This window comes from Salvelinus fontinalis, chromosome 38, assembly GCF_029448725.1.
Source record: "Salvelinus fontinalis isolate EN_2023a chromosome 38, ASM2944872v1, whole genome shotgun sequence".
NCBI classification, from domain to species: Eukaryota; Metazoa; Chordata; class Actinopteri; order Salmoniformes; family Salmonidae; genus Salvelinus; species Salvelinus fontinalis.
Window position 1 is genome coordinate 6030650 of NC_074702.1, and position 24937 is coordinate 6055586.

General features: G+C 45.4%; 1 protein-coding gene across 1 annotated transcript; it reads right to left on the reverse strand.

Annotated features, from left to right (window-relative positions):
- Nucleotides 1-695: 695 nt before the first annotated feature.
- On the reverse strand, nt 696-22254 carry LOC129837490 (zinc finger and BTB domain-containing protein 7B-like). The gene is made up of 4 exons (XM_055903697.1): nt 21797-22254; nt 16591-16709; nt 3220-4310; nt 696-2971 (listed from the first exon to the last, which is right to left on the reverse strand). The coding sequence occupies exons 3-4, from the start codon at nt 4302-4304 to the stop codon at nt 2395-2397; spliced, it is 1662 nt and encodes a 553-aa protein (XP_055759672.1). The 5' UTR covers nt 4305-4310; nt 16591-16709; nt 21797-22254; the 3' UTR covers nt 696-2394.
- Between the last annotated feature and the right edge of the window lie 2683 nt (nt 22255-24937).

The window sequence follows — 24937 nt, forward strand, 5'->3', positions numbered from 1 at the left end:
TTTAAACACAATGCAGTTTCTCTTAAGACTCAAAAGGAAGCAGGTACGAAGCACTTCAACTGTGCCAGAAGGGTACCGAGCCGAGTGGTGTTGCGGGTCACTGTGTCAAACTCAGGGTCAGATCACTGTGGATACCCTGGGTCAGGTCACTGTGGACACCCTGGGTCAGGTCACTGTGGACACCCTGGGTCAGGTCACTGTGGACACCCTGGGTCAGGTCACTGTGGACACCCTGGGTCAGGTCACTGTGGATACCCTGGGTCAGGTCACTGTGGACACCCTGGGTCAGGTCACTGTGGATACCCTGGGTCAGGTCACTGTGGATACCCTGGGTCAGGTCACTGTGGACACCCTGGGTCAGGTCACTGTGGACACCCTGAGTCAGGTCACTGTCGATACCCTGGGTCAGGTCACTGTGGATACCCTGGGTCAGGTCACTGTGGATACCCTGGGTCAGGTCACTGTGGATACCCTGGGTCAGGTCACTGTGGATACCCTGGGTCAGGTCACTGTGGATACCCTGGGTCAGGTCACTGTGGATACCCTGGGTCAGGTCACTGTGGATACCCTGGGTCAGGTCACTGTGGATACCCTGGGTCAGGTCACTGTGGATACCCTGGGTCAGGTCACTGTGGATACCCTGGGTCAGGTCACTGTGGATACCCTGGGTCAGGTCACTGTGGACACCCTGGGTCAGGTCACACACACAGTTTCAACTGGAAAGCCACAATAAATAGCAATAAATAAATAAATACAGAGCAATCAAGGGATCAAGGTCTCTCCCTCACTCCTTCCCTCTTGGTCTCTCCTTTTCTCTCGCTCTTTTTGCAATCAACAAAAAACGAGGAGTGCATGATCAGAAGACATTCTAAAGAAGGAAACTTTGGAAAGGAATTGTCCCCTGTCGATGTCAAAAAGTAATCGCTAAAGCAACAAACACACCTCTCATTAACAATCATCCAATGACCCTGCAGATGTAGTCTAGTTTTGGTCAGGCATTTTTCACAGAGCACTAGAGCTCCACAGAGAATCTAAACTATGGAAGCAGTCTCCAACCCTTCTAGCACTCTGCAGCGAGAACCGGGCAAATGAAGACAGGTCTTTTAACCAAACCTTGGCTCTAAAATCCCAGGATACCCTTAGAGCCATCCCACTGGGCACAGACATCAATTCAATGTCTATTCCACATTGGTTTAATGTAAATTCATTGAAATGACATGGAACCAACAATGATTAAACCAGTGCGTGCCCATTGGGATCTCAATCTATAGCTCTGGTGCTCCTGTGCTTGATCAAACTGATTGATTAGGAAGAAATAAACTGAAATCTTTGGTATCATCAGTGCCTCATTAAAGGGCATGAAAATCTTCTTACAACAGACAGCAAAATAATACGCCTTAAAATAAGAGTGTTACTGTTAGATAATGGCTATCTTCAATAGGAAACCTGTGTAACTTGTTGCCATTGGCAACTAGCACCACCAATAACCACTAGAGGGTAGTACAGTACACCCAAAGTGAAACAGCAGATTCCACACCTACTACTATACTTACCTAACTTAGCAGGCGTAAAACAAACGCCTGAGTGGGTCGGAAGGAACCGGAAGCTACCTGTTTTCAGGCTTTGTGTCTTCTCTGCTTTTCCACTGAAAACCGGATGATTCCGGTTTCTTACTACCCCGCTGAGAGTGCTAGTATAGTGACAAGAAGAGTGATAGGGTTTATTAGACCCAGATGGATGTTGTACATACGTTGTTTGAACTTCAATAACATTTGATTGTTATATTACTCTAACAGAACTCTGCTCAAAAATACATGATTTGTTTTATCTTCTTTTTTACATCTGGACACCTCATGTTTCTCAGCTCCTGACTTCAGTTTGCATAGTGCGAGAAAAGAACCCCATATCCCCATCAGCACATCTATGCTCAAAACATTCCCTCAATAAAGCCTCTTTTTATGTACAGCTAATAAGAATAACCACAGCATGAAATAAAATAGAAATAATGGAAAATAGAAATAAAAGACAACTGAAATAAAAACAGAGAGCCATGGAACAACAATAACAAATCAGAAAACCCGTTTCCATTATTCTTTTTGTATCGTTTAGTCTTTCTCTATCGTTTAGTCTTTCTCTATCGTTTAGTCTTTCTCTAAGCGCTTTGTAAGAAGGAGCAGGTCCAGTCACCTGAGTGAGATCCCCATCCATACTGTGGGTGCCACACACACACACACACACACACACACACACACACACACACACACACACACACACACACACACACACACACACACACACACACACACACACTTATGCATATACAAATGCACATGCGCGCACACAAACACATGCACACACATACAGATCCATGCACGCTCTTCTCTTCCTCTCTTCTCACTCGTCTTCCTCATCCTCCTCTGCCTCTGCCTCCCCCTCCACCCCTCTCACCCCCAACTGCAGGCCTCTCCACAGCAGACCAGGGTAGGGTAACCTGTGAGGCCCTAGGAGGGCTATAGCTTGCTCCCTGTCAGCCTCCTCCTGGAACACCATTTGACCTCCAGCCCCAGCCTCAGCCCCATCCCCTAGGCCAACCATTCCAACACGGGGGTGGAATGCTGAGGCGTGGGGCTGCAGGGCCAGACTCTCCAGCGGGTCGAGTTGGTCTGGAGAATACCCTCTTCCTCCTCCTCTAGCCCTTCTGCCCTCTTCCCCGTGGTCAGCCCCAGGCCCGCGCCTCGGCCGTGCCCGGGTACGGACTTCCAGGCAGCTAAGGCCCTTGCGGTGGCGCTGGAGGTGGTCCTCGCGGGCGAAGGCCTTGTGGCAGAGCGGGCACTCGAAGGGGCGCGCCCCACTATGGAGAGACAAGTGGTTCTTCAGGTCGTAGGAATGCAGGAAGCGGGCGGGGCAGTGGGGGCAAGGGTACGGACGCTCCCCTGTGTGTTTACGCATGTGGATCTTCAACTTGTCATTCCTGAGAGAGAAAGGAAAGAGGATAATGGCTCAGCATCATATGTAGAACAATGCTAGCCCTGTAATCTGTTATAGATAATAGTGTTAAAACACACAGGTACATACCTGGTGATAATAGTGTTAAAACACACAGGTACATACCTGGTGATAATAGTGTTAAAACACACAGGTACATACCTGGTGATAATAGTGTTAAAACACACAGGTACATACCTGGTGATAATAGTGTTAAAACACACAGGTACATACCTGGTAAAGCGGACCCCGCAGGTAGAGCACTCGAATGGTTTCTCCCCAGTGTGTGTTCTCATGTGTCTGGGCAGCTTCCCTGCTCCGTGGATGATCTTCTGACAGACAGGACACTGCTGGGGGGTCTGAGACTTCCTCTTCCTACCCCCTCCTCCTGCCCCCGTGGCCACCCCTTGCTCTGCCAGGGGGGCGGAAGTAAAGCTGGGCACCCCACCGTTCCCCACTCCCTCCATCTCCTCCTCGTCTTCTGACAGCCTGTCGTCTGAGAGGGGGAGAGGGGGGTGGTGGGCGAGAAGTCGCTCCTGAGGCCAGTGCACCCCTCCGTTGACTGCTGTACTCCCTCTCCCTGCATCCCTGCCCTGCTTCCTCTCCCCATTCTGTCCCGTGGTGGGGGGATGTTCATCCTGCTCAGGGGTGGGGGGTCGGGTGGAGGGATGAGAGTGGGCCCCGTCTTGAACAGGTGAGGGGTGTGGAGGAGGAGTGGAGGGGTGCTGGTGTGTGTTGATGTTCGGGCGATGAGGCAGTGGTTGGTGGTGCGATGACTCCACCTTGGTGACTCTCCGTCTGTCTATCTTCCTCCGGGAGCTTTTCTTCATCCCCCTCTCCACCCTTCTCTCCCTCTCCGCCTGTACCCTCTCCTCCCCCGTCTCCCACTCCACCTCCCCCGCCGTCTCCCCCAGTATGTCTCTACAGGCATCAACCACACACTGGATCCCCAGTAACTGAGCTCCTCTCAACACGTCTCTCATGCCAGAGCTGCGGATGGTCAGGGTGGCCGTGTAGGCAAACTCCAGCAGGGCATCCAGGGCATCGGGCGCTACACAGTCCAGCTGGCACACACTGAAACCTCCTCCTCCCCCCGCCTCACCCCCTGCCTCGGCCCCCTCCTCCGCCCCAAACAGCCCGCGGAAGTAGAGGCTGACGGCAGCCATGACGGAGCGGTGGGTGGGGTAGCGGGCACCCCGCGAGGTCAGGGTGAGGTCACAGAGTAGCCCCGCCCTGCGCTGGGCGTTAAGGCAGAACAGGATCTCGCTGCTGTGCTCTGGGAAGGGGATCCCGATCAGACCGTCCTCTCCTGGAGACATCGCCACCTGCAGGAGGGTTGGTTAGAATAACACAGACATTGAAGACATTGAAGTTCAGGCTGAATCAAAATAATTCGGTGGCCACAGATGTTTTTTTTTTACATGGAAATAAAACAAGAATCAGACAAAGTTTTTTTACATTTCTTCTGGTGTGGTGAATGTCAAGCAATGACATCAGAACAATATTGTGTATGCTTTTGATATAGATCACATTTCATGGCTTTGAATACCAGGAAACAAATGCTGACATACCTAGAATACCTCAGTGCATGGACGCGTCCTTTGTCAAGTAAAACTGTGTTAGTTAATGCAGTCACAGTGCAGAGATATTTTGGTTGATACTGTAGCCTTTCATTACTAGCGTGACTTCCACAAGGAGCTCTCCTTCACGTGAGGGACCATATTAAACAAGAGCTTACTGCTACCCCTCCTTCAATCACTCCTCCCTTCCACCTCGAACTTCCACCCTCTCAACCCCAGATTGCGACATCGACATCAGGAAAAAGTGATTTTGGCAGAGGGGGTGGGAAGGGGGGACAACTGGGAGGATCAGAGGGGGTAGAGGAGAAGGGGGTGCCAGAGAGAGAGAGAAAGTGTGTGTGTGTGTGTGTGTGTGTGTGTGTGTGTGTGTGTGTGTGTGTGTGTGTGTGTGTGTGTGTGTGTGTGTGAGACAGTGCTTGATAGTATTAGCTCCTTGATTAAAAATAGAGAGAGACGAAGGAGAGGAAGAGACAGAAAGAGGAAGGAGAAAGAGACGAGTCAGACTGTACTGGGGACGACGTCCACACACACAAGGTGCTAGAGCTTTTGCATATGTCACATCGTCAAAGGAAGATTCAAGTTATATGGATGTATTTCAAGTCAGGATTCTGCTCACTGAGTCTAACCTTAACAGTGAGTGGTATGGTATTTCCTGAAACAAAACTTTTACTTTAGGAAAGTGAAAACAGAGAAGGGTTAATGTTGGGTAAAACAAGACGTGTCTAGAAGTGTTTATGTGAGGATAACAGAAGCTTGTTCTTCTCCTCCCTTCTTTTCAAGACCTCATCACCCACTCCGTGTCCTTCCTTTCACACATGCCCTCCAGGGGAGGTGTATAATGGAGGAAGAGAGTGAGAGAGTGTGAAACAGAGAGAGCATTAAGGCCTACAGCGGAAGTTTGTGTCTTACTCCATTTTACTAATCTATAGACTACTTTCTAGGTAGGTTACCAGGTCTATAGAAGTCTATACATCCATATGATGAGGTTTATTTATAACACCCAAGGGCTCTCCTCTCCTGTTCCCCTGGCTCTTACCTAACCCCCTCTCCTGTTCCCCTGGCTCTCACCTAACCCCCTCTCCTGTTCCACAGTACCACTCACACCTGAGCAGACTACATTTTCCACAAACAACACTAACTCCCCCCTCCTCCCCCACCTTTGTCTCCCTTCCATAGCAACCACCAACAGCCCCCTAACCATCCTATAATACTGTCCACATAGCACCCTGGAGGGGCTCTCCTCGACGACAGTACATTCTGTTTCACCTGACTAACCTGCTCCAAGACACACCCCATTAAATACACACACACGTTGCGTGTCTCTCTCTTGGCTCCCCGAGTCCCCATTGTTCAGTTTGTGGTCTGTTGATCTTCATGCAATGTCAAAAACACACACACCCCACCCATACAGTCCACACTAACGTTCATATCATCACTCTTCAACAGAAACCCCAATCCCACCTGTACCAACAGAACCTTACCCAGACCTAACCCTCCCAAACTCAACCCATCAGCTGAGTCTGAACCCAAACGGCACCCCTACCTTTCCTGCCTTCATGGCTGATAGAGGGACCGTCGACTGGAGGCGATGCTGTGTCTGTGTCATGGCATAAGTGTTTTTGTACTTCAGTCTTCCTCGCTCTTACTTGCTTCTTCCTTTCTATATTACAGCCTTCTATTCTCCCTCTCTCTAAACCTTTAACTCTCGAAGAAGTTGGGGTTACGCGTTCATCCTTGGGGATGTCTACCTCTTTCTCTCTCTCGCTCTCTCTCTTCCTGTTTTATGAAAAGAAGGTGTTTGGCGGCGGAGAGAGAGATTGAGAGATACCCCTCCCCCCTTCTCGCCCACGCGCCCCTCTCTCTAAAATACAGCGGGTCCATTTTCTGAAACGAGCGATCGTAAGTTTCCGAAATACACAACTTCCTGGCCTGCCCCTCCCCGACCACAGATCTGACCTCTGACCTTGGCTGATGGACAGGTAGGAGGGATGTTTGTCCATCTGTCTAGACAGGTGGTGGGAACTTGGGTACAATAGTCTAAAGTGGCTTCTTCTCCTCGAAGAAAGAAGAGGAAGGAAGCCATGCAGGACTATTGAGACGCAGCCCGTGGTCTCATCGTTCAGCCATCAGCCACTTACGCACACAATTAAGGATCTCTATGCACCTACATTACTGATGAGGGACCTTGAACAAAGCACAAAAATACCCTACAACATTGTCAAATATGTGCAAATTTAGCCAACTCAACCAACATCAAAATTGTCAAAGAAGAAGTAAGGTAAGAACCAAAATGATATTGGTGCTGTGAGTCATAACAGACCCAGCCACAGACGTCAAGGTAGGTATTAGATGAAACAACCAACCAACATGCCATATTACAGACGGTCTGTGATGATGATAAAGTCACATTAGAACAACCCATAAGGAAACTCTGACTGACTCTGTGAAGTCTTCTCCAAATGAAAGCTTGTTCACTAAAACAACTCTTAACATGTAACATTCTCGGTTTGATGCATCAAGCTATCGATGCTGGCATGGGTTTGTGCCACCGCCGCTCTCAGAGCAGGTAGGAAGTGATTTCAGGGAGATTTGTTCGAGGTGTCTCCTATGCTCGTAAGCACATCTAAAACAACGCCCTGGAAAAAGCTGTAGACGAGGAGGACATCGACGGTGCTGCCAGAAAGGTCAAAATCCCCACCGAAAACACTCAATAAGCCAATAGTAAAGATGACTGTCCCAACTGAGATGAGGTTTTGTTTAAGAGAAAACTCAATGTTAACAGAATCCACCTCCTAGAAATCAGAGGAGATAAAAAGAGAGATTAAGTTGGTGAAAAGAGAAAAAGAGGAGGAGTGAGAGATAAAGGCATATGAAGAGCATACTAGTGTTTAGTTTCCGGCGTAAAATTGAAAAAAGCTGTAAGGGGTGGTTTTCCATTCCTCAGAAGGGGGATGTAAGTGTTGTTCGGAAGGGTATACGTGTTGTTCGGAAAAAGGGAAGAGATTCCTGTTAATCGAACTGTGAGTCACTTAATAACGAGACACCCTGAAATACACAATTGCACACAGTTAAAAAGTAGGAATGGTCTTTGTTTGACGGTAAGACATAACGGTAAGACATTTTCTCTTTCTCTGTCTTCTCTCTTTCTCCCCTCGTCCCCTGTCCTTTCTCGCTCTCTTAGTCACCCTGTTTCTAGTTTCTAGTTGTTCAGCAGCCCCTGTTCTAACAGTCAGGGACAGACGTCTCTGGCTGCTGATCCCTCTTTAACATATAGCACTATAGATTACACAGCCACCCAAACATACACTGACATGTGTTTAATAAACACATTCAATGAGAACAAATCATTTGAAAACACAGCTCCTTTTCCCAGAAGAATGGAAGGTAAAAACAAAGAAACAACAACCCGGGTGGAAAGTATGTGGAAGAACATGTCAGACTGTTATGTTGAAGAAGACATAACGGTACACCACTTTACAAAACACTGAGTGGAAATGGGAAAGACATCAGGAAGCAGTGAAGACAAACGAACGTGACAAATCAATATAATAGTAACTAAAACCCATATTAAGAATTATTGTTGAAATATGCTGTACAATTGGTATAAACTATAGGCTATATTACACTGAAAGACTCACTCCTCATGCTTCAAGTGAATTAAAACCAACAAATTAAACCAAAACTATAACAATGGAACCAGTTGAAAACTGTTTATGCAGTAAATAAGTTAGTTTTATTTTCAAAAAATAAAACACTTTGTCATCCCCTTTTCTTTAATGATTGGTGGCCAACTTATCTCTCCGTTTCAGAGCGGATTCTCAACTCCCACTCCTCTGTCGACAGTTGACTACCTTTCCTCCCCTCCGACAATACGGCTTCCTTTTCCCTCGCTTTCGTTATGTACGTCACTCACTCTCTAAAAGCTCTTATAATGGTTCATTGCCCCATTCTAACTCAAAATGTATTGGATGAATATAGATATTTCTGGACAGGAAATAACAACACTTTAAATGGGGTCCTGATAGAATGAATAAGTAAAAAACTATTGGACCATCAAAATAATGGTTAAACGTATTGTCCTTTTGAATGCAACTTGAACGGAGTTCACCAAGTGAGAGATCAATAGTAGTTGACACAAACAAGACATTAGACTGTTATTACACTGGTGCTTATTTTCCCTTACAGCCTGTAACTTCTCCCAGTCCACATCAGTTTTATCAGCTCTGCTCGGCTCTGAACGGCTCAGGGGGAAAATATGACTCTATTCACAGAAATGTGTTTAAATGAATTCTGATGTCAGACGCTTTCCGTGTGTGTTCATTCATAATATGTTTAAATGCGTGTCACTCGCAGTGTTTTTAGCAAACTTCTAATGTATTTCACATCCACGTTTCACAGGCCCTAACAATCCACAGCTTACCAGAAATACTGTACAAATGTAAAATGCAATGTAAGTTTAGCTACTTCTTCATTTAGTTTAATTTAGAAAATAACATATTTTTTCCAGGGAAGGCTTAAATAAATTACTATAAAGAAAACAAGGAAACAAAGTTTTTGGAAATAATTACACAACGTACGAACATAAACTCAATTTTCTAGGATATTTGTAAACAACATTTGTAACCCTGAAATATGTATTTAAATTGTGTGTGATAAAATATTCTTATTTTTTGTTCTAATACAGTAAAACGATTTATGAATTTCTTAATATGTTATAAAGATTATTATGCAAAGCTAAAGAGAGGGGTGGGTGGCAGTGAAATGTATTATTCCATGATGGCTGAATAAACACACACAGCAGACCTACGGAGATGTGTCATTACACACAACATGAAAAATACTCATGGGAGGATAACACACCAGGTCATTTCAGTCCATCAGAACTACACAAACCAAACGAGAACTCAATTAAACCAAGAATAAGTCTAAATATGTATAATTTACATGAGACAACCAGAACAGCACAGGTGGAACCAAACAACTGCTGTTCCCAAACAAAACACAGCAAGGCCTGAGAGAAGGAAATTAGGAGTCATGATTCTCTGTTCATACCGTTTCTCCTCCTCCACGTGCTCCTCTTGCTCTCAGTGCTTCTCTATCTCCTTCTCTCACACACTCGTTTTAGCCTCTCTCCCCTCTTAAACATAGGAGGCTGGGAGAGAGGTGTTGGGTTAGGTGCATTTTCTCAGAGGAGGGGTGAAATAGGGGATGATGAGAAGAGTTCCTGCCCACACAGAACCTTATTCAGCCCAACACAGGTTGGCAACACTCTATGTACCGCCTGTATGTAATGAATTATGAATACATTTACAGGCATTCAAAAAGCAGCTATAAAGCATTCACAAGATGTCATGAAGGCTTATTGCAAGTATGCATTGTTATTAAATGTGAGACACATCCCCATTCTCCATCTCTTCCTCCATCATCATCTTCATCATTTACAGTATATCTTGACCCTGCACCGTTTCTGAAGTATAATAAAACCCAGACCCTCTCCACTCCCTCCACTGATAACTCTCCCTGAACCGGCTATTTGCATCTTACAAAGAGATATAAAAACAGACCCAACCAGAGAGAATTTGAATCTTCATTTGAATTCGTTAAAATGCTGGATAACGAGAATAAAGACAACATTATGGTAATTACCGGTACATCCATTTCCTCCAAGACGTGGCTAAAGCAATTCTATAAAGATGAAAACTATGTGATTATATTGGGAATAATAATTGCACTCAACCTCAAGCATTCAATAAAGACCTGCCAGGATGGAGCACATTCTTTATAGTGGCAAAGTGCATTTGAGTAACAAAAACACACAAATCATATCCAGGAAAAGATTCCAATCTTACGATCCTTTTGTACCAGCATCCAGCCCCTCTGCTTAGCTAAACTGGGGCAGTGTGTGTGTGTGTGTGTGTGTGTGTGTGTGTGTGTGTGTGTGTGTGTGTGTGTGTGTGTGTGTGTGTGTGTGTGTGTTGAGGTCTTAGTTCCAAGAACACATTACATTATTCATTTGGCTGGCAGAGCAGTACAGAGCGGAGGCTCTTACCCAGCCCTCCCACGCCCCACCACACCGAGGACATTTTGCATGTTATCCCAATTTACCGATGGGAATCAAGGGTTTTATTCAGGAGGGACGAACGGTACAGAACCTTCACATAGAAATGTATTGTATAGAGCAGACACGCCTCTCTGCCAAAAACAGGAGTGAGGAGAGAAGAGGGAGAAAAAAAGAGAGAGAAATGTGAGGTTGGAAAGAGGAAAGGGGGTCTGAGATTTGAGGGGAGATCAAGGAGATGAGAAGAATACGGCTGAGGTTTGTTTGACTTCAAAATAGACGTGTTCCTAGAGAACATACCAGGAAAGCAGAGAGTGGGAGAGGAGAGGTGGTAAAAAACTGTCAGACAACGAGTGAGTGAGGGGTGGGGGTAAAAAAAGATGTAAAGATAGGTATAGAATGAGGTAGGGTGGGGGTAAATCTCACAGAGAAGAAATAAGAGAAGAGTTCTGTTACAAAGAGAGGGGAGAGGAGGGGACAGAAAGGCAGAGAGAGGTGAGAGGGAGAGGAACAGTGACGTGAACAGAGGTTAAAGAAACAGAGAGAACGTTAGAAGAGAGAAAGAAAGGGGAAGGGAGCGAGAGACTGTGACAGGAAGTAGCTGCAGTGAGTCCTTGCAGGTGTGTGTGTGTGTCTGCAGATGTCTGAGGGGAGATGTGGTAGAAATCGCTATCATTAGCAATCAGTGAAAGGGAGTTTCACAAAGATGGGGAACACACACACACATGCCTGAGAAAGGATTAATTGTGTGCGTGTGTGTGTCAATGCATATGTGTGTGTGTGTGTGTGTGTGTGTGTGTGTGTGTGTGTGTGTGTGTGTGTGTGTGTGTGTGTGTGTGAGGGCTTTACTAGTTTTAACACATGCTGACAAAGTGGTTTCACACCTTCTATCTGTATCTGGTCAGAAGTTTCAGCCAACCCCCAAGACTACATGTGTGAACAGCGGAGTGTGTGAATGAGTGGTCCATTTATGTGCAGAACTTATGTGAGTTTGTGTGTTTTTACAAAAAGGTGAAAAAAGCTTGTGTGTCTTTCAATGTGATAGTGTGTGTGTCTGTGTGTGACTTGTGTATTTGATGCACTGTGTGTGTGTCTGTGTGTGACTTGTTTATTTGATGCACTGTGTGTGTGTCTGTGTGTGACTTGTTTATTTGATGCACTGTGTGTGTGTCTGTGTGTGACTTGTTTATTTGATGCACTGTGTGTGTGTCTGTGTGTGACTTGTTTATTTGATGCACTGTGTGTGTGTCTGTGTGTGACTTGTTTATTTGATGCACTGTGTGTGTGTCTGTGTGTGACTTGTGTATTTGATGCACTGTGTGTGTGTCTGTGTGTGACTTGTTTATTTGATGCACTGTGTGTGTGTCTGCTTGCTGGGTGAAGTTGCCACATCATTAGGGAGGGTCTCGACAGCTGTTCCTCTGTCTTACACATTACCTCCCTTTTCAGAGAATGATGTCGCAAAACACACACTAGGACGGACACACACACACACACACACACAGACACAAACCCCTACAAACACACACACACCGATGTCGCAAAACTAACTGATCCTGATCGGCTTCCTCTTCCTCTGCAGTGAGGACTGACAACCACGAGGTGAGATGGAGAGATAAATGGATGACAAAACAGACAGAAAAGTAAAGGAGGAACAACCATGTCAGCTATTAGAAAGAGACCGTATATAACTGATACGGTATATGCCTACAGGAAGAAAGAGAGGGAGACTATATGCGGTAGGGGACAGGGAGAAAGAGAGATATTGATAGCGGTAGGGGACAGGGAGAAAGAGAAATATTGATAGCGGTAGGGGACAGGGAGAAAGAGAGATATTGATAGCGGTAGGGGACAGGGAGAAAGAGAGATATTGATAGCGGTAGGGAACTGGGAGAAAGAGAGATATTGATAGCGGTAGGGAACTGGGAGAAAGAGAGATATTGATAGCGGTAGGGGACAGGGAGAAAGAGAGATATTGATAGCGGTAGGGGACAGGGAGAAAGAGAGATATTGATAGTGGTAGGGGACAGGGAGAAAGAGAGATATTGATAGTGGTAGGGGACAGGGAGAAAGAGAGATATTGATAGCGGTAGGGGACAGGGAGAAAGAGAGATATTGATAGCGGTAGGGGACAGGGAGAAAGAGAGATATTGATAGCGGTAGGGGACAGGGAGAAAGAGAGATATTGATAGCGGTAGGGGACAGGGAGAAAGAGAGATATTGATAGCGGTAGGGGACAGGGAGAAAGAGAGATATTGATAGCGGTAGGGGACAGGGAGAAAGAGAGATATTGATAGCGGTAGGGGACAGGGAGAAAGAGAGATATTGATAGCGGTAGGGGACAGGGAGAAAGAGAGATATTGATAGCGGTAGGGGACAGGGAGAAAGAGAGATATTGATAGCGGTAGGGGACAGGGAGAAAGAGAGATATTGATAGCGGTAGGGGACAGGGAGAAAGAGAGATATTGATAGCGGTAGGGGACAGGGAGAAAGAGAGATATTGATAGCGGTAGGGGACAGGGAGAAAGAGAGATATTGATAGCGGTAGGGGACAGGGAGAAAGAGAGATATTGATAGCGGTAGGGGACAGGGAGAAAGAGAGATATTGATAGCGGTAGGGGACAGGGAGAAAGAGAGATATTGATAGCGGTAGGGGACAGGGAGAAAGAGAGATATTGATAGCGGTAGGGGACAGGGAGAAAGAGAGATATTGATAGCGGTAGGGGACAGGGAGAAAGAGAGATATTGATAGCGGTAGGGGACAGGGAGAAAGAGAGATATTGATAGCGGTAGGGGACAGGGAGAAAGAGAGATATTGATAGCGGTAGGGGACAGGGAGAAAGAGAGATATTGATAGCGGTAGGGGACAGGGAGAAAGAGAGATATTGATAGCGGTAGGGGACAGGGAGAAAGAGAGATATTGATAGCGGTAGGGGACAGGGAGAAAGAGAGATATTGATAGCGGTAGGGGACAGGGAGAAAGAGAGATATTGATAGCGGTAGGGGACAGGGAGAAAGAGAGATGTTGATAGCGGTAGGGGACAGGGAGAAAGAGAGATATTGATAGTGGTAGGGGACAGGGAGAAAGAGAGATATTGATAGCGGTATGGGACAGGGAGAAAGAGAGATATTGATAGCGGTAGGGGACAGGGAGAAAGAGAGATATTGATAGCGGTAGGGGACAGGGAGAAAGAGAGATATTGATAGCGGTAGGGGACAGGGAGAAAGAGAGATATTGATAGCGGTAGGGGACAGGGAGAAAGAGAGATATTGATAGCGGTAGGGGACAGGGAGAAAGAGAGATATTGATAGCGGTAGGGGACAGGGAGAAAGAGAGATATTGATAGCGGTAGGGGACAGGGAGAAAGAGAGATATTGATAGCGGTAGGGGACAGGGAGAAAGAGAGATATTGATAGCGGTAGGGAACAGGGAGAAAGAGAGATATTGATAGCGGTAGGGGACAGGGAGAAAGAGAGATATTGATAGTGGTAGGGAACAGGGAAATGGAAACTAGAGTGTAAAAAAACAATGCCAGTTAGTCTGATATCCTCTCCAGACCATGTCAACATGTGACGGACAGCGTGTGTTTACTTTAACAGTCCCAATCAGAGGTTGTAAAGCTCAAAAGGCGGAACACTTCATTGACATCATCAGGACGATACTGTAGTAGTGTTTTCTGGGCTTTGTCAACAGGGGGGAGAGCGGTTGCTTTTACTGTAATTCGTGGCTGAAAGGGTTGATACATAGAATATGCAGTTATTTCAGCTGTCTTTCGAGAAACACAACAGAATGTCTGCCTTACTGTCACTGGTCTGAACACCCACCCATCTCTCGTCCAATTACAGCAGTACAGCACTTTGACAAAAGATTCAAACGTTGACGGGGAAAATTCTACTGGTGCTTAGCGAATTAGAGCTCATCGAATACCGCACTCTCAATGTCTGGAATACTGCCTTCTCATGGTACTGTACTTACAACAGCTACAACATCAAGCTGTCATTTCTCATCAAAATGGATCTAAAAGGTTAGGGGTCATTTTCACAACAAGATACAGGAGATGATTCTCTGCGGTGTGTGTCATTGTCTCGCTTTCCCTGAACCGCTGGCTCACTGTACCTGTTTATGAGCAGCACCCCCTCACTACCTACACCAACATTTACACCATCACCAGAAAAACAAATCATCTTCTCTCTCACTACTATTTAACACTCTTTTCATCTTTAAGGGGTGTCTGTCTTTACAGGAAGTAAAGTATTGCCACTTCCTGCTCTTCCATCCCCCCTGGCAGTAGGCGGGTGGTGTGAGCTGGTAGGCTGGCAGGCCGGTGGTCGAGAGAGAGATAGGGCTGTGAAACACAACAGAAACTGGAGACTGAAAAAGGAGAAACGCCATATGCACTACTTCCTCTAGTGAGACAGATCTACTGGAGGCAAACTAGGCTGTGGGGTACATGAACATTCAGTAAAGGACCTTAGTCAGTGGCACAGCATCTCGACATTATGGTTCAGGCCTACATGAAGTGTATTGGTTCAAATGTTTTTACTGCCCTTATATGGTAATAACCAAACAGAACATGTCCCTGACTCTGACCATTGTGTGTGAATGCAATAATGGATAATATGCAGAAACTCTATGATGACGCTAAGAGAGTAGTCTAAAAGTTCAACGCTTCTAAGAGTGGGAAAATGAGGGAATATGGAAAGGGAGTATGGATGGATGAAGGAGCTGAGCAGATAAAGGAGGACTGAATGGGTGGTGTAGGGGAACAGGGAGAGGTATGAAGGACTGAATGGGTGGTGTAGGGGAACAGGGAGAGGTATGAAGGACTGAATGGGTGGTGTAGGGGAACAGGGAGAGGTATGAAGGACTGAATGAGTGGTGTAGGGGAACAGGGAGAGGTATGAAGGACTGAATGAGTGGTGTAGGGGAACAGGGAGAGGTATGAAGGACTGAATGGGTGGTGTAGGGGAACAGGGAGAGGTATGAAGGACTGAATGGGTGGTGTAGGGGAACAGGGAGAGGTATGAAGGGATGATGGGGGATGAGAGGAAGATACATTTGATATGAAGGAGTAAAGGTATAGAAGGAAGGGGAGGGAGGAAGCTCTTAAATCTGCTGATGCTGAGTAAAGAGGGGGACTTTGTCCTCCCCCTCTCTCCCCTTTCTCCCCCTGACTTGTCCTCCCACTCAGCCTACTGTATGTATCTGAAACTGAAACCCCTATTGTGAACAGGGGGAATTTATATACGGGGCCACATGCCCTAATTCATATACTTACTGGAATTGGGTGACTGCCTGTGTGTGTGTGTGTGTGTGTGTGTGTGTGTGTGTGTGTGTGTGTGTGTGTGTGTGTGTGTGTGTGTGTGTGTCTTATCATAAACGTTCCTCTTTCCTTTAAAGACCACTCACTGTTGTTACCCCCCCCCCCACCACCCTACCCTAACACACACACACACACTGGTCACACTTCTGCACGGCCCCAATCACATGATCTGTCGCTCGCTCGCTCGCAAACACACACACACCCACCCACACACTAACTCTAAGTACAGCGTTTGCTAAATGACTTTATGTAAATGTAGCCATTGCTGATCCTTGGATTTGCGTGTTCAAGTGAACCGTATTCCAAACACTGAGTCCAAAACCCTGGCTGAGTATCAGTGAAAGAAGACAGAGTGAGACACAATATACTGTACAGTACACGTCAACTCTGGGGGGTTCCTTCCTGACACATACTGGACTGTACCAAAATCAGTATCTTATGGGGGTGCGCTCATTCAACATGTATGGAGGTTCACAGATTTTTTTTATGAGAGTGGCCTACAGCACCCCAGGGCAGCCATGTAATATAATCTCTAGTTTCTATACCTATAGTAGGACAGGCGCTGTCAACGACTGGGACAATAATACTTTTTTTAGTTCAATGCACTTATTGTGCAACACTCTCAACATTCCACACCCCTTACCTCCAGTCCATAAACTCAGAGGAGGACGGGTCCCTGCTCTCTTCCTCCCTCTCTATTTTCCACTTCTTCCTGTTTCTGTTCTTCTCCAGCAGAGCCAAAAGGTTTCCAGGGATACAAAGCTGAGGGGATGAGATGTTTGGATCGTTAGATGATTTGGATTTGAACAAACTTTATTGATCCCAGAGGACTGACAGATTGACACCAAGATACACATAAAGTGCCTTCAGAAAGTATTCAACCCCCTTGACTTTTTCCAATTTTTTTGTGTTACAGCCTGAATTTTAAATGGATTAAATTGAGATTTTGTGTCACTAATCTACACACAATATCCTAGAATGTCAAAGGGGAATTTAGATTGACATTTTTATAAATTAATAAATGTCTTGAGTCAATAAGTATTCAACCCCTTTGTTATGGCAAGCCAAAATAGGTTCATGAGTACAAATTTGCTTAACAAATCACATAATAAATTGCAGCGACTCACTCTGTGTGCAATAGTAGTGGTTAACATGATATGAATGACCACCCCATCTCTGTACCCCAGACATAGAATTATCTGTAAGGTCCCATAGTCGAGTAGTGAATTTCTAACACATACTGTACAGTGCATTCTGAAAGTATTCAGACTCCTTCACTTTTTCTACATTTTGTTACGTTACAACCTTATTCTAAAATTGATTAAATATTGTTTTTCCCTCATCAATCTACACACAATACCCCATAATGACAAAGTGAAAAACTTTTTATTTATTATTTTGCTAATTTATTAAAAATTAAAAACAGAAATACCTTATTTACACAAGTACTCAGACCCTTTGCTATAAGACTTAAAATTGAGCTCAGGTGCATCCTGTTCAAATGATAATTATTGAGATGTTTCTACAACTTGATTTGTCACCTGTGGTAAATTTAATTGATTGGACATGATTTGGAAAGGCACACACACCTGTTAATATAAGGTCCCACAGTTGACAGTGCATGTCAGAGCAAAAACCAAGCCATGAGGTCGAAAGAATTGTCCGTAGAGCTCCGAGACAGGGTTATGTTGAGGCATAGATCTGGGGAAGGGTACCAAAACATGGATGAAGCATTGAAGATCCCTGAAAACACAGTCCTCCATCATTCTTAAATGGAAGAAGTTTGGAACCACCATGACTCTTCCTAGAGCTGGCTGGCCAGACAAACTGAGCAATCGGGGGAGAAGGGCCTTGGTCAGGGAGGTGACCAAGAACCCGATGGTCACTCTGACAGCGCTCCAGAGTTCCTCTGTGAAGATGAGAGAACCTTCCAGAAGGACAACGATCTCTGCAGCACTCCACCAATCAGGCCATTATGGTAGAGTGGCCAGACGAAAGCCACTCCTCAGTAAAAGGCACATGACAGCATGCTTGGAGTTTGCCAAAAAGCACCAAAAGGACTCTCACACCATGAGAAACAAGATTATCTAGTCTGATGAAACCAAGATTGAAGTCTTTGGCCTGAATGCCAAGTGTCACATCTGGAGGAAACCTGGCACCATCCCTACAGTGAAGCATGGTGGTGGCAGAATCATGCTTTGGTGATGTTTTTCAGCGGCAGGGACTGGGAGACTAGTCAGGCTTGAGGGAAAGATGAACAGAGCAAAGTACAGAGATCCTTGATGAAAACCTGCTCCAGAGCGCTCAGAACCTCAGACTGGGGCGAAGGTTCACCTTCTAACAGGACAACGACCCTAAACACACAGCCAAGACAATGCAGGAGTGGCTTCGGGACAAGTCTCTGAATGTCCTTGAGTGGCCCAGCCAGAGCCCGGACTTGAACCCGATTGAACATCTCTGTAGAGACCTGAAAATAGCTGTGCAGCGACGCTCCCCATCCAACATGACAGAGCTTGAGAGGATCTGCAGAGAAGAATAGGAGAAACTCCACAAATACAGGTGTGTCAAGCTTGTAGCGTTATATCCATGAAGATTGGTGGTGCTTCAACAAAGTACTGAGTAAAGGGTCTGAATATATATGTAAATGTGATATTTCTAAAAACCTGTTTTGGCTTTGTCGTTATGTGGAATTGTGCGTAGATTGATGAGAGAGAAAATATGTTTTAATCCATTTTAGAATTAGGCTGTAAAGCAACAAAATGTGAAAAAAGTGAAGGGGTCTGAATGCTTTCTGAATGCACTGTATTCAACCACAAAGACCAGGGAGGTTTTCCAATGCCTCGCAAAGCAGGGTGCCGATTGGTAAATGGGTAAAAAGAATTAAAGAGCAGACATTGAATATCCCTTTGAGCATTGTGAAGTTATGAATTACACTTTGGATGGGCTGTCAATACACCCAGTCACTACAAACATACAGGCGTCCTTCCTAACTCAGTTGCTGGAAAGGAAGGAAACCGCTCAGAGATTTCACCATGAGGCCAGTGGTGACAATAAAACAGAGTTTAATGGCTGTGATAGGAGAAACCAGAGTATTGATCAACAGCATTGTAGTTACTCCACAATACTAACCTAATTGGCAGAGTGAAAATAAGGTAGCCTGTACAGAATGAAAATATTCTGTACAGGCATCCTGTTTGCAACAGGGCACTAAAGTAATACTGCAAAAAATGCGGCAAAGCAACTCATGTGTAGGGCAAATCCAACACATTACTGAGTACCATTCTCCATATTTTCAAGTATAATGGTGACTGCATCTTGCTATGTGTATGCTTGTAATCGTTAAGGACTGGGGAGTTGCAGGATAAAACAATTAATGGAATGGAGCTAAGCACAGGTAAAATCCTAGAGGAAAACCTGGTTCCGTCTACTTTCCTCCAGACATTGGGAGATGAATTCCCCTTTCAGCAGCACAATGGTTGAATCTGTGTTTGAAATTCACCGCTCGACTAAGGGACCTTGCAGATAATTGTATGTGTGGGATACAGAGATGAGGCAGTCGTTCAAAAATCATGTTACACTATTATTGCACAGAGAGTGAGTCCATGCAACTTATGTGACTTGTTAAGCAAATTTGGACTCCTGGCTTGCCATAACAAAGGGGTTGAATACTTACTGACTCAAGACATTTCAGCTTTTCATTTGTAATTCATTTGTAAAAATGTCAAAAAACATAACTCCACTTTGACATTATAGGGTATTGCAGATCAGTGACCAAAAAATCTCAATTTAATCCATTTTAAATTTCAGGCTATAACACAACAAAATGTGGACATTTTTCTTCCACTTGGACATCAGAGTATTTTGTTTAGATCATTGACAACAACAAAAAAATAACAATTAAATCCATTTGAATCCCACTTTGATGCAACGAAACTTTGGAACAGTCAAGGGGTTGAATACTTTCTCTAGGCACAGTATACAGTATTTAATATCTGCTACGTGAGAGGCAGAGAGACACAGGGAAGTAAAGGGGCCAAATATTGAGGGAATAAGGTGAAGGAAAAGAGTGAAGGAAGGAAAGGAGAGACAAACAGGAGATCAAAAGATAAAGGAGAAGTGATATAAAGAGTGAATAAAAAGAAAGAAAATGAACAACCTAAACCCACAGTGTGTCAGATGATGTGTTAGACATGGTGAGGGGTTCAGGGGGGAGAACAGAGAGAGAAGGTGGGGCGGAGAAAGACCACTTCCCACTTCACCATGCCTCAGAGCAGAAGTGGCCTACACTAACAATGAACAGGGCTGGGAAACAGGCACAGCACACACCTGTGTAGGACCACAGACATCCTCAGACACACTCCACTATCCCATACTCAGTGGCAAGAGCAGAGACTTTACCCATTATCTGTCATAATTGAGAAGGTGCATGTAAATGTCATTTGGTGTTTGTGAGTGTGAACATGTGTGTGGATGGGAGAGAGAGGGGCCATGAGAACAGTCCAATCTAGTAAATGACAGGAGTAATTCAGTTACCATGACACCAGAAGGAGAGATGAGAAGAGAGGGAGGGGTAGATCAGTTACCACTAAGCCAAAGACAGTCTACACAGACTTTCCAGGTCTCCCAACTGTCATTTAGTTGCTAATAAGACTGCTTCAATTCAGACAAGTGGCAATTAGGGTTGACAGTGCAGAACAATGTTTCTGCTTCTCACTCTATTCTCTTCCATCTCTCACACTAAATAGTGGAATTATTCACGGAGTTGGGGTTGGTGACAAATCTAATCTGCATCGCAGACGTCAACAATATCTATTTGTCAAGATCACACACGGAAACCCACTGTACAAATATTAGCCTACATACTCTTACAGGGCAAATATATTCCTTATTCCTTCCAAGTGCCCTGAAGTTTAGGTCCAGACCCAACACTGTTTGGAGAACTATTGTGTGAAAAATAAACGTTTCAAACCACCAAATGAATATTGTAGACCAGAAACCCTTCAGTGGATTGGACTAATAACATGGTGCCCACAAAGTGGTAAATCAAACAACAAACTCAGACAGAGGACCAAACCCAAGCCAGTTTGGCAGGTTCAGCAGGTCTGTCTGTACCACAAGAGGGGCGAGTCAGCAACCCACACACACACACACAGACACTACACTAATGCAAAGTCACATGCACACATGACAGCCTCCCACCATCCATAGCCTAAGTTTTATACATTTAAAAGCCCTCATCCATCCAGCATTAATATACATTTCAAGACCTTTACATCAGCAACAGAGCTATAGAATTTAAGATAAAGGATATGTCAAAGTGTGGTGACAACAGCATAGCCTACTGAAAGGGTCTTGGAATAATAGAATTCGTGGCCAAAGTTGCCCTGTGGTAGAGCACATGGCTTGTTGCCTACAGAGACCGGCGATGTGCGTGAGAGCAGGTTAGGTTTTGGATGTCAGCCGGTGTTCGCTGCTATAATTAGAAGCCAAGCCTCCAGAAGTGTACCCGTCGACCCTGCTTGTTCACCTGGCCACATCCACACAGGTAGCAACACAAAGCAACTAACCTGAGATCACATACATATTCTCTGCTAATAGAATGCGTTCTTGTGTCAAAATAAGCCTCTAGGAAAAGAGAGCGCGAAAATCATAGGGAGAAATTATTGTCGACACGTCACACGGGAGTTACCGAATACCCATGACGTAGTCCTCCCGTAACCCCGGTTAGGGGGGGGGGGGGGGTCACGGGCGGTTGTTATAGAAAATGGGAAAGACAAGCGTTAAATCCTAACTTTAAGAATTCCATAATATCCCCCAAAAACAGAGAGCGAGTGAGGGAGCGGGTTTACCTGTGCGCCGGTGTCACCTATGTTATCTCGTCGCGTCCCACCTGACCGGCTTCTGTACTTCCTGGATTCACTCCCACCCGCCTCTCTCCCCCCTCGTCGCTCCCCGGGGGTCACCGCTCTCTCCGCACTGTCCAAAATCTCACACCAGTCCCTCTGACGAACCACGTATCGCCCGGGAGTTCTCTGTAATATCCGCCTCTTCTTGTCTCTCTGCCGGCGTTTATACCCCCCTGCCTTGGCTCTCTCTTTGCAGACCGCGGGCTCGCTGGGCTGTTCTCCCCCCTCTCTGACTCCGCTGGCCCATTCCAACTCCAGGCAGCTCCTCCTTGAACCAGGAAGCGGCTTGCCCTACTTTACACCCAGCCGCGGATTGGCTCTGGCGGGGCTGGAGAGGGACCGCTGGGGTGGGCAGGGCACAGGGGGTCGGCCACGGTGCGATAGGCCAGCGGCAGTGTCTGTCGTAGCGAGGTGGGAGGGAAGGAGGGCCGAGGTGGGCATGTTGTTATAGAGACTCCCGGGGCAGGTTGAAGGTCTGTGAGGGATCACAGCGGGGCTAAGAGGTTAGCACAGAGAGGGAGAGAATCGTTGGAGGGCATATGCGTGTGCCAGCTGCAGCGGACATTTCTACTTGAAATAGATCGCCTTATTTAAACTCGCTATTTATGGTGCTCGTGCTGTTTAACTGCCTGTGTCTAGCTGTTACTGTACAAATTTCTCTCTCTCTTTCCCGTCTCTCCCTCTCTCTCTATGCGCGCCTAAAGCATTTCATTTGCAAATGAAGCCATGGCGAACAAGACAAGAGGTGACCATAGAGACAGAGAAACCAGCAGGTGCACATACAGTAGACATGTAGGCTACTACTCAGCCTCAGTCACAAGTCACATCCCCTGCCATATCCCCTGCCCCTACCGACAGCTATGACAAAGCAGCAGTCTCATGGTGGCTTGCTGAGTGTTAAAATAACTACAATCTCCTTATTATAACTCCTAGAGACTTCTCCCCAAATTCTGAGAAGACTAGAAGCAGTACAGGCTACAGTAGCTGGGGGACACCCACTATACTGAAACAGCTGGGGGACTTTCATGTAAGGATAATATCTCACTGTGTGTGTGTGTGTGTGTGTGTGTGTGTGTGTGTGTGTGTGTGTGTGTGTGTGTGTGTGTGTGATCTTGTGATCTTGTGATATACTGAAGGCAATTCAAAATCCAATTTTTATTAAAGAGGACATTTTCTACTGTAAGTGATTCACTGTTTCCAGTGCAGAGAGAGACCGGTGTGTATGACAACACAGGGCTGATGCAAGAATCTTGAGACACTAGAGAGAGAATGAGGTTAGCGTCACACACACGGCGCACACACCCCTCCCCTCGTAGCAAACTACACACACATCAGCTTCCTGTTTGAAGTGGTAACTACACAGCAGAAGGAATCACCTTATCCTTTCTAAGTTTTGCATCTTGTGCTCTTTGCTCCTGCATACCCCCCCCCCCCCCCCCCCTTCTCTCAAACACCTCCCCTGTGTGTGTGTGTGTGAGAGATGGCAGATTTGGAAGTGATGGGAAGTCTAAATATAACATCTTGTGGTTTACCCACCCAGCCCACCCAGCCCACCTTCCCCTTGCCGCCCCCTAACCTTAAATCTGTGCTCAATCTGCGGTCTGGCTACCTATCTGGCTGCTGTTGTGTGTGACGTGTGTGTTACTGCAATTCACACTACCCAATGAGCAAAAACTGGTTGAAACGTTGTTTCCACGTCATTTCAACGTGGAAAACTAATTGGCTTAGCAAAAAATCATCAACATAAAGGCATTTTCTATTTTTTCATCCAGTTTATAACCTAAATCCAATGACATGATGATTTTTTTTGTTGCTTTCACATTGAATTCAAGTTAATTGACAACTCAACCAAATGTAAATCAATATTAGAAGTTGAACTGACGTCTGTGCACAGTGGGTAACCTTGTTGTTCACCTACAAAGTTAAAATATTGTTTTATTTTCCCCAAAATCTCACTGAATTCAATTTCATTGAGCAAAGAATCAAATGAAGGATTTCCTTGCAGTTCAAATGCACTGACAGTAGTGGAACTAATGCACACCCTCACACAGTTGGTCCAGTAGTCAAGAGGAGTGTGTGACCCACCTGGGTGTGCTGAATCCTACCCTTATAGACTTAATAACCTGTTACATGATGGAGGATCAGAGTTTCCACTGTCACCTCACTCTCTGCAGGGAGACACACACACACTGCAAATACACACACAATCCTTAACACACTGAAATATATACTGACTAAATAATTGCAATCCATTTCTCTTTCTGTCCATGTCCTGCAAGCCTTAGGTGATCCTCTAAGACATTTCTGTGATTCCAGTGCCGAGGCCCCAGAATAGGACTTCCCCGCAGGTCCTCTAGTTCAAAGCCAGAGTGACAGGCAGCAATTACAGTCCTATTTATTCTCTACTAATCCTGTGGTCTGACACTGCTGTTAACCTCTTACATGCTGCTACACACTCCACATCTTTCCACATATACAACATCTCTTCACATCTCTCCACATATACAACATGTCTCCACATCTCTCCAGATATACATCTCTCCAAATATACAACATCTCTCCACATCTCTCCACATATACAACATCTCTCCACATCTCTCCAAATATACAACATCTCTCCACATCTCTCCAAATATGCAACATCTCTCCACATATACATCTCTTCATATCTCTCAAAATATACATCTCTCCAAATATGCAACATCTCTCCACATATACAACATATCTTCACATCTCTCCACATATACAACATCTCTCTACATATACAACATCTCTTCACATCTCTCCACATATACAACATCTCTTCACATCTCTCCACATGTACAACATCTCTCCACATATACAACATCTCTCCACATATACAACATCTCTCCACATATACAACCTCTCTTCACAACTCTCCACATGTACAACATCTCTCCACATATACAACATCTCTTCACATCTCTCCAAATATACATCTCTCCACATATACAACATATCTTCACATCTCTTCACATCTCTCCACATATACAACATCTCTTCACATCTCTCCAAATATACATCTCTCCACATATACAACATCTCTTCACATCTCTCCACATA

Excerpts from the sequence above, each read along its gene's own strand:
- LOC129837490 (XM_055903697.1), bottom strand. The coding sequence starts at position 4,304 with ATGTCTCCAGGAGAGGACGGTCTGATCGGGATCCCCTTCCCAGAGCAC. Across the intron at positions 2,972-3,219 it reads TGCGGGGTCCGCTTTACCAG|GAATGACAAGTTGAAGATCC; the intron begins GTATGTACCTGT and ends TTTCTCTCTCAG.